We start from the raw sequence: 11,183 nt of genomic DNA, 5'->3' as shown, positions 1-11,183 counted from the left end.
CGTCACTTGGAACTTTAGTTGTTAAAATTTAAATCATTGCCTCTAATTTTTTCAAAAAATTCGACAAAGTTTAATCGCAGACCGCGAGGAAGACCAAAATTGAACAGTTACGCAAAACTAAATATCTACGTTACCGCTTGCTCATTATGGAAGTTGGGGTAACATGAGACTTACTTTGAAAAAGTACAAGTCCAAATAAATTTTTTTTTGTGTACATGTACATGTTATTTGTACAAAAGTTGGCTGATAGAATGATAAATGGAGATATTCTGGGTATTAATTAAACGACATCAACACCTTGAATAAAATTGAGAATGGAAATGGGGAATATGCCAAAGAGACAACAACACGACCATAGAAAAAAAAAACAACAGCAGAAGACATCAAGAAAATCGTGACTAATGCTAATTGGAATAGTATCTTCTTATAGTACACTTCTTATTTGTAGTTTTAGTAAACGTTGGAAAATTTTGAGTATGTGTAGTATAACTGTCACAGTAACATTTCAGTCTCTTGGTGTAAATATAAGTTTAAGTCTTAAAACTTTTGCTCTTCTCTAGAAAGTTCAAACCATAATGAAATATAAGGAGATGCGGTAAAATTTCCAATTAATCAACTTTCCACCAAAGACGAATTGACGGAAATGCTAGCCTTCTTACATTGCTACTTCAAATCAGATCTCCAAATTACCATTCCATTATATGAACTGCATATTCAAAAATATGCATTGTCACCAAATTACTTATAGAGCACGTACCATCATATTGTTTAACATTTGTCCGTTCGACCTTTAATCCCGCACTTTATAGATATAGGGTTAATTCGGCTAATTATTTAGAACTACAGTCGTTTTGCTTCAGCTTTAAAACTATTTACCTGGGGTTACTAATCATATTATACATGTAGGTGCGCATATCGTCTGGATTTTCTTTTTTGTTTCATGACAGGTTGCTGGATTAGGCATTTTGATAAAATACAAAGGCACACAGAGTACAGACTCTGATACGGGTTGAATTTCAAGCTGGAACTTTTAAATTTCGCAGTTGTTTTACTTGTATAAAGAATGCATATATGATCTCAAGATTTGTTATGTAAATAATTTTTCACAAATGACAGAATGTTGAAATTTGTGAAATTTTGCAGACAGTTTGCTAACCCGAATAATTCAGTCCCTCCCCGTAATCGATCTCTCCTACTTACTTAATGTAGTAAGCGGAATATAACGACTGAATTATTCGGGTTAACAGTTTGCAAGGTTTGTCCGACTTGCTGAGCAAACAAGTAACACATTTACACCACACAGAGTACACTATACTACATGTATTGTATGTATCAAGTCAAGAATATGACAGCTGTTTATCATTCTTTTGATGTTTTTCAGCTTTTGATTTCGTCATTTGATAAGGGATTTTTACGAGTTTTGTTATTTTATTTTTTGGAATGTGTATTTTATCAGGATCATTATTTTTCCTCATAATTTTCACAAATAACAGAATGTTTAATCTTTTTTGACTGGTGCATCAAATGTGTCTTTTATAAACAACTGTTTTAAAAATTGCATTGTATCGTCCCGAACATGCATGAACTATTTGCCACTGAACATTAAACAACCATCAAACCGAGCAATTAAAAAACTGTTAAATGAATCAAATCTTTTAAAATTCTACATTTCTGCATCACGGGATGCAGTGATGATACCACCATTGTCTAATATGATGAAGTTAAAAATCAGTAATTCGGATGAATCTCACGTGAAATGTTTCATTTAATTTTCACGTAAACTTAACAAAAATCTGAAGGTATTTTTTATGGTTTTAATCCAATTTTAGAACAAAGATATAATTTAAATAATCTTATTTCAAATATTTACGTGAATTTAACGTGTACAAAATTCCGGTGATTTATGCATGAATTATTATCATAAGATTCACATGGTACCTGTTCACGCAAGTTTCAAGTATAAGCTCGTTTGATGTGAAAATCAGACGATATTAATATTAATTCATATGAGTGAAATTCCATGTCCAGGACGAAATAAAATTTTATCTGATTCAGTAGAATTTTATATTGCATTACTAGGAACTTAACGACAGTCGACAGGGGAAATGAAAATAAAATATACTCATTCAGATCCCGACACATATTTTTTTCTTCATTTCTCTGAGAAGGAATAACGTTATATTCCGTACACCATAACGTCACGCGTCACACGTTTTTGGTCAAATTTTAGGCCTATCGATCAACTTTGAAGTCATTTATTTCAAAAACAAGGATGGTGACATATGAGTTTCTTTACGTGTATGGATTCACTATGCAATCCTGGATATTATGTTATTTTTTTGTTTTTCTCCGTATATAAGAAAATAGCCATCCATTCGAAAATCTAAAAAAGTAAGCCGAAAAAAAGGCATTTCCCCTATATACCTAACTAAATTTGTCGCCAAAATTGACGCTTTCCTATGAAAATTACAAAAAAACAAAAATGGTGACCCCCATTTTTTATTACATATTCCGATGTAACTCGATTCAAAGTACACGTATGCCAAAAAATTTGAAAATCGGGAGATATGCCATTCGGTATCGTGTTACCTTAATAATAATATGTCCAGTTGCGTCAAAATTAACATGTCTAGTGGGTAAATTAACTATCAGCCGATTGAATTAATTACAAATTGCCCAGTTTCTTCAATATCAACACGCCCGATAGCTTCAACAACCTGCCTAGTGGCGTCAACAACGACCTGCCTATGGGCGTCAATAAGAACAAGCCAAGTGTCTTCACCAACAGACTGCCACTGGCTTTAGAAACAACCTGTCTATATAGCTAGTGGCTTGAATACCAATCCGCCCAGTGGCGTCTATAACAACCTACCCAGTGGCGTCAATAATAAATGCCCAGTGGTTTAACTATTAGCCCATGGCTTTAATTACGACATGCCCAGTGATTTCAACATCATCCTCTCCATTGGCATTAATAAAAATTTTCTCAATTGTGTCAATAACAACATGTCCAGTGGCGTAAATAACAACATGCCCAGTGGAGTCAATAACAACATGCCCAGTGGCTTAATTAACAATCAGTCTTGTGGTTTTTATAACAACTTGTATAGCGTCATCAATAACAACACGCCCAGCTGCGTCAACAACAACCTGTACATCGGCATAAAAACAACCAGTCCAGTGGCTTCAACAATAACCAGCCAAGTGTCTTCAACAACAACTTGCCAAGTGGTTTTACAAACAACCTGCCCATTATCCTCAATACCAACCTGCCAAGTGGCGTCTATAACAACCTGCCCAGGGGCTTAATACACAATCTGCTCAGTGGCTTCAATACCAAATTGCCCAGTGGCGACTATAACAACATACCCAGTGCATTAATAACAACATGCCTAATGGCTTAGATAACTTCTAGCCCATGGCTTGAATAACAACATGCCCAGTGTCTTCAACAACATCTTGCCAAGTGGCTTCAATGTCAACCTGCCCAGTGGCTTCAATAACAACACACCTAATGGCGTCAATAACAACCTGCTCAGTTGCGTCAATAACATCACGCCCAGTGGCGTCAATAATAGCTCGCCCAGTGGCGTCAATAACAACACGCCCAGTGGCGTCAATAACACACCAAGAGGCGTCAATACCAACCTACGTAGTGTCTTCAACAACATCTTGCCAAGTGGCTTCAATGTCAACCTGCCCAGTGGCTTTAATAACAACACGCCCAGTGGCGTCAATAACAACCTGTCCAGTGGCGTCAATAACAACACGCCAAGTGGCGTCAATAATAACACGCCCCAGTGGCGTCAATAACAACTCGCCCAGTGGTGTCAATAACAACACGCCCAGTGGCGTCAATAACACGCCAAGAGGCGTCAATAACAACCTACCCAGTGGCTTAAACAGCATCTTGACAAGTGGCTTCAATGTCAACCTGCCCAGTGGCTTTGATAACAACACGCTCAGTGGCGTCAATAACAACCTGTCTAGTGGCGTCAATAACATCAGGCCCAGTGGCGTCAATAGCAACACGCCCGGTGGCGTCAATAACAACACGCCCAGTGGCGTCAATAATAACTCGCCCACTGGCGTCAATAATAACACGGCCAGTGGCGTCAATAACAACATGCATCTTATCATTAATAACACACCCCAGTGGCGTCAATAACTCACGCAGTGCGTCAATAATAACTCACCCAGTGGCGTCAATAACAACACACCCAGCGGTGTCAATAACTAGCCCAGTGACGTCAATAACAACACGCCCAATGGCGCCAATAACACGCCAAGAGGTGTCAATAATAACACGCCCGGTGGCGTCAATAACAACACACCCAGTGTTGTCAATAACAACATGCCCAGACGCTTAATTATTCATCAGTCCAGCAGTTTTAATTACAATTTGTACAAGGTCTTCAATAACAACATGAATAGTGGCTTCAATAAAACCCGCCCAGTAGTTTCAATAACAACATGTCCAGCGGTGTGAACAACTATCAGCAAAGTTGCTTATATTACGACATGCCCAGTGGCTTCACTAACAACTAGTCCAGCGGCTTCAATAACAACCTGTCCAGTGGATTAAATTATTAATAGCCCAGTGCCTTAATATAACTATCAGTAGATTTAACAATCAATCAGCCCAGCGTTTAAGACACCTAGAAGAAATCTCCCGGTGGTAAATTAGACAACAATAATCAAATTGAAACTCTTTGGTACTGTATTATATTTTATGTAAAGCTCATGTTAACTATATATTTTTTCTGCTGCACATGTCGGATATCTTTTTATCCTTTTTTAACTTTTTTAATAGTTAGTACTCATTAAAAATCTGATGTATACTGATACCATGAAAATAAGAACTGAATTATTTATTCCCAAACGTGTTGTTAACTACATGTAGGTCAAAAATGATCCCCTTTATAAATCCTTTCTCTGGAAAAGCTTCTGAAACAAATTCAGCATTTTTATATAGATCTTTCTAAATATAACAGTATAATTGGTTGAATCGTGATAAACGGTATAGAATAACCATTATCAATCATTTCTAAAACGAATGATTCTGTATCATTATCTTTCAAATATATATGTTCTTCTCATTTCCCTGAACAGATCATGAAGAGGGATTATTTTTCATATTCAAATGACATGTACTGAATTGTATCTAAATATTCATTTTATATAATAAAAATTTATATTCAATATGATAAAAAACCATACATTATGTAAACAATACTTATCACCTTGATCTTTTAAACGCTCTTGTTACTTGTTCTACTTGGTGCGTCAAGGTCCGTGTTACAGCGGACCTAATCTTCTTCTCATCATCGGAAACCTAAGTAAGCTCGTCTGACAGGTATTCTTTGACTGTATTCTATCCTGCTGGTGACAGCAATCGTAATACACGTGTACCGCTTAAAACATTGTTCAAAGGTGATGTCTGCAACGTTGGTTAACATGGTTCTATCTGTTATGCCAGTATCATAATTTCATAGAGGTGACTTTCTTCACGTTCAGAACTTGCCATATTACGAAAAGTACAAGTTGAAGAGAAACTAATAAAATGCTACTGTACACTTTGACTGCAATGGCTCGAATGACTTTAAACCACATGAGTTCACTCGTGCATGAACTCAATATCCCAATCGAACCGACCTTACTACAATTAACCAAACATGTATTAACTATAAACAAACAACATTTTACATGTTCGATTTTGTACAACTTTGATAAATACATTGCATCAACTCATATGTCTTGTCCAAGTTGAAAAAAAGAAGGAAAACCTTCCGAAAATAGGAGAGGCAAAGGTGAACAAAAATCAAGTTCCACCCATTAATATGTTAAAAAGAATTTAAAAAAAAAGGAGCATTGTGTTAAAATTTATATTGAAAAAAAACCCTGAAAATATTCAAGGTTCTGCTTACAAATGAAGAGACATTCTAAAACTCTGTACTGGATACCACAGTCAATGAAAAAATAAAATAAATCTGTATTTGTCGAGTAATTGACGTGTATTGTATTACATTGTAGTTTTTCCGTTATGGCCGAGTTATTCCATATTATTGGAGTTTACACTTATTTGTATAGGCATATTACATAATAGTTATTCCAATAGCATACTAGAACTAGTTAATTAATACTGTATTTTATTTTATATACATATTGTAGATACATTGGAAGTTGCAAGAAACAAACCAACCAAGCAGTTAACTAATGCAGGCCTTTCCTACAGACCATCTTATAATGCTGTGGATGGAAATATAGTACAGTGGATGACATCGTCAGCCTCTACTTGTACATCTTCAGTTTCTGGAGAAGAACCATCGTGGTGGGCAGTAGATCTTGGTGCCATTTATGACATCAGTCACGTGATTATCTTTGGCAGAACTGACTGTTGTGGTAGGTTTTACATATTGTAAGAGTACAAAAGACAGCTAGCTTTATTTACAGAATTTGTGGTATTTTGAACAATTCATTTCTTTTTACGATTACAAATATTTTAAGAAGCAAATATAATACAATTCCATAAATTGTAGCACTGTATATTCAAATATAGTAAACAGATAATCATTTATTTTGATTTTAGTCAAGGAATAAACATAAAGCGGTGTAGAGAAAACACTAATCAATTAACCAATATAACAAAGCCATTTTTTTTGTAACATTTCTTACTTTAGATCAAATTGTAGTATAATGTGTTTTTTTAGTAAGCGCAACGTTTTGACCTGTCTACGAACTATTAGCAGATTGTCAGACCTTGAACTTAATCAAATATTTAATATTTTTGGTGGTAATTGAATGCATTGGTTATTTCTGTCAGGCTTGATATACATTTTTTAGTTTTTCAACTTTTCTTGTTGATATTTACAAATTCAGTTCTCAATTTTTTCAGTTTGGAAACTTTCGAATTTCGACATTGATGTGATTAAACCGTGTAGAAACAAAACCAATTGGTTTGAGGACGGTGTCATCCAGTTGTGTTATCATCAGCAAGCACCAACTACATATCTAAATGCTACATGCTATAACAGGATGATTGGACAGTATGTTCGCATACGGCTCAATGATCCAAATATATTATCACTATGTGAAGTTGAAGTGCATGGAACATTTATTCGTTATCTACGTTCAGGTAATTCTTCAAGAAACTATTCCTAATTTATTAATTTGTTATAATAGAATCATCCAATATCTTAAAATTGAGAAAGGAAATGGTGAATATGTCAAAGCGACAACCACCCGACCATAGAGCAAACAACAGCCGAAGGCAACCAATGGGTCTTCAATGTAGCGAGAATTCCCGCACCCGTAGGTGTCCTTCAGCTGGCCCCTAAAATATGCATAATAGTACAGTGATAATGGACGTCATACTAAACTCCGAATTATACACAAGAAACTAAAATTTAAAATCATACAAGACTAACAAAGGCCAGAGGCTCCTGACTTGGGACAGGCGCAAAATTGCGGCGGGGTTAAACATGTTTATGAGATCTCAACCCTCCCCCTATACCTCTAGCCAATGTAGAAAAGTAAAAGAATAACAATACGCACATTAAAATTCAGTTCAAGAGAAGTCCGAGTCTGATGTCAAAAGATGTAACAAAAGAAAATAAATAAAATGACAATAATACATTTTTTAAACGTTTTAATTTAACATTGTTTTTATTTATTTTTAAAACCATTTAGTTCATCACTGGAAGTAACTGTATTGGTCATTTTTTATCATTTGCCATAGGTTGCATTGACAAAGCTGTGATGATAGTTTGTTCGGAAAACTAATTAAACTCTCTATTTTAGAAACTTGCATATTGTATAATTGCTAATATGTAAATGTTTTTCTCATGCCCAAACACTGAAATTATCAAAAATTAAGATCAGTTTTGAATCACCTTTATTTATTATCATTTTTATTCGACTAAGTTCAACTGACGATTGGTGCCCAAGACAACGCATTCTTAAACAAAAAGAGGATATATTGTGCTGTTAAGTTTGCAACAATAACACATGACATTATGATCAAAATAGTTTTTCATTTTTTTAATTGCATGTAAGTTGTCAAATTCATTATTGATCTCATATATTGGATTTATAACATACCAAAACGTATATTGAAATTTGAAAAAAATGATACAAACAGTTAACAATGCTGGTACTGATTATAATATATCAATGTTTCGTGTGTGTTTAGAAAGACATAATAGATAAGCAATCATGTTCGTTCGTACAATAACGATTTCTAAAGTTTTATTTCATACCATAGATTCAATTTTATTGATGATTATTTTTCTGGCCGGATAAATACTCAATTATTATTCTTCGTGTTTCAGTTTTAAATGTTGACATTATTTTTTTTTAAAGGAATAAACTTTCACTTCGGAAAAATTAAAGGTAACATGAATACGGATTAAATGCGGTTGAAATAATGACTTTGAAGTCACTTATACTCCAGTGATGTTTATTTAAATCATTTTGACGAAATAGATGCACACTGACTGCTAATACCGCATTACTTTTTATACATTTTGCTTCCATAAATGTTGAAAAAATAGTTTAATTTTTCATTGTTCTGAATCATAACTTATACCCCTTTAAAAAATAACAACAGGAATAACAATATGTAGTATACATTTAATTGACATGTTTATTTTTTCCATTAGTTACGATTCCTTATACCTGTGGATTTCAAGGTTATAGTTATACAGGACATAATGTGACCCTTAGAAGCACCATTGTGAAAAGTGACATTTATTGTACCTACAAATGTGCCATCATGAAAGAATGTTATGTTGCAGACTTCAACAACAAGACCTCGAATTGCACCTTAATGGAAAAGAAAAATGGATCCAATTTCGTGGCTAATTCTGATCACAACGTTTATATTATCAGCTAAAGATTGTCATTTCGTCTGATGATTTATGCAATTATGAAAACTCTAAAAGTTCAACAAGAAGACTTTTCCTCTATTAGATTTAACAAAATAACAGAATCCAGAGTGCTAAAGCTTTTTATTTCAGAAAGTGGAAAAGCTAGATTTATATCTTGTATACAGTGGTTTAACTTTTTCGTTGACCGTAAACATCAATCTTATTTTCGAGGTTTTCCGAAAGCCTAAAAAACAATATAGCTTTTGTCCAGTAATTGTGTCGTTACCATGTTGATACCCGGAGATAACAAAAATATGAACAGCGCTATCGAGCAACTGCCAATGAATGAATAACACTTCATTATTTTAAACGTCCAATGAACTTATTTGAATTAAAATTGTCTTTTATTTCAATGTAAGAAAATGCAGATCTGGTATATTAATGGTGTAAATTGAAATTCACAAGTTTATATCTCAAAGCGATTTTTACCGATTTATTCAACTTCAAAAACGCATGGTTATGTGAAGAAAAAGTAAGAAAATACTATGGAAACATTTAAATATTCAAGGCCAGACAATGTCATACCAGGATAACAAAAGACAATAGGTAAAATAATTACAAAACAGAAGCAACAAAAAAAAAAACCAATAAAAAAAAAAACCCCAAGGAATAGACCGTGGTGTTATCTATTTATTCATATAATTTTTATTTGAAAGAAGGTTATAACGTATTATACCAGAATCAGAGGGATGGTCCGGGATGATATTAGTGAATAGTATAATCAAAGATATCTTTTGTATCATTTTCCGTTACTTGTCTTCTAGCTTTCTTTCCAACCACATATTGAAGGGAAATTTGTTATTTTTGACTTGAACGTGTTCATTATCACATAAGTTACCTTTCTACAAGGTCTTATAACAATATATGCGATAATAAATCAGAAATCAATAGCTAGGAATTTTACTATTGGCTTCTACCTGTTGTATATGACAGAATTGCCTACTATTACATGCCAGTATTCTATGTACAATCATTTAAAGTCTTGTTCGTTAGTCATATATAATTATACATTTAAGCGCGGTAATGACTTACTTTGATAGTTAACGGCAAACGGTATGTTATACCTGGTGGTATAGCTAGACAAGACCTACTTGCATGACAGTGTTATGTAGTTCTGTTGTATTGCGTACGCAGTTTTTTCTGTGTATTTTTAGGAGAACATGGTACGTTCGAATGATTGCCAAGAATGATTTTTATTCCTGTTTGTTGGATAAATGCCGTTTTTCAACCAATGTAAACTAGATTGCTACGATATCAACACAAACTGGGTCGACGTTAAACATAAGTCTGTCCACTTCGCTTTTGTTGTTCAATGAAATTGAATGATAATAATTTAGTCATTTCCAACAAAAATATATTCATGCGCCAGGCCAACTCAATGACACAAATATACAACTTACATGTGATCGAGACTACGCGTGGAAATTTATTCTCCCATTTTAAAGAATTATAATGATCAAACGCATTATTGAAGGAACTTATTGGTGAATAAACAGGACTAAGTCAAGCACAAAACTATAAAGAATCCTCCTTTATACTTTCGACACATTGATTATCGATTATATCTACAGAGTGGTTATGACATTGTTTCTGCTATTTGAATATGCAGCGTCTACGTAAAGAATAGCTTACCGATAAAAAAAAAGGTGTTTATCTTAATTCAGTAAACACAGACTATCAATCTGTGTGACCATCAGTTGATATAAGAGTGGAGTCCAGCATGAATGTGTTATGTAATATGTTTTTCATTTTATGTTTTTTAGTTGCTGGCAGTGGTACGTTATTCTTGAATTAGTTTATTTTGTAATCCCTCTGTATGAATTTGAAGGCATCATCTTATTAATGAAATAATATGATTTTTTTGGGTAACAATTATGGTGCATTTTCTCAAATATTATTCATTTGTATTGTTGAACTTCCAAGGTACATATGTGCGAGTTGAAATACAAATATAAATGCGACTTCTTTGCATTAGAGACTTAGAGAGGTAAACAAGATATTAAAAAGTTCAAAACTAGATATTTAAAACCATCAGAACAAAGTTAAACTTTATGTAAGCAAGTGTCAACAAATGATTTGGAACCTTAGAATTCACAGATTTAATTATTCATACACTGTCTGTTTAATATAATTTTTATCATTACAATCTTTCTTGTTGAAATGAATGAGTTTGTGTTATTTTTGTTGTTTCTGGAAGTTTAGGGTTATACTACAATCCTTCGTATGTCCATAACGTTTCACTGTTTGATAACTGTC

General features: G+C 33.8%; 1 protein-coding gene across 1 annotated transcript; it reads left to right on the top strand.

Annotated features, from left to right (window-relative positions):
• Positions 1 to 251: 251 nt before the first annotated feature.
• Positions 252 to 9,838, top strand: LOC139506607 (fucolectin-like). The gene is made up of 4 exons (XM_071295496.1): positions 252 to 273; positions 6,172 to 6,402; positions 6,896 to 7,135; positions 8,661 to 9,838. The coding sequence occupies exons 1-4, from the start codon at positions 252 to 254 to the stop codon at positions 8,891 to 8,893; spliced, it is 726 nt and encodes a 241-aa protein (XP_071151597.1). The 3' UTR covers positions 8,894 to 9,838.
• Positions 9,839 to 11,183: the final 1,345 nt, after the last annotated feature.

Source organism: Mytilus edulis, unplaced genomic scaffold (assembly GCF_963676685.1).
Source record: "Mytilus edulis unplaced genomic scaffold, xbMytEdul2.2 SCAFFOLD_2306, whole genome shotgun sequence".
In the NCBI taxonomy this organism is placed as follows: Eukaryota; Metazoa; Mollusca; class Bivalvia; order Mytilida; family Mytilidae; genus Mytilus; species Mytilus edulis.
Note: the sequence above shows the minus strand (reverse complement) of the source record. Positions and strands in the feature narration are given on the sequence as shown.

Bases quoted from the DNA above. Each gene is read 5' to 3' on its own strand.
- LOC139506607 (XM_071295496.1), top strand. From the start codon at position 252: ATGATAAATGGAGATATTCTGG. The intron at 274-6,171 runs GTATTAATTAAA...TACATATTGTAG, and splicing joins GATAAATGGAGATATTCTGG to ATACATTGGAAGTTGCAAGA. The intron at 7,136-8,660 runs GTAATTCTTCAA...TTTTTCCATTAG, and splicing joins TATTCGTTATCTACGTTCAG to TTACGATTCCTTATACCTGT.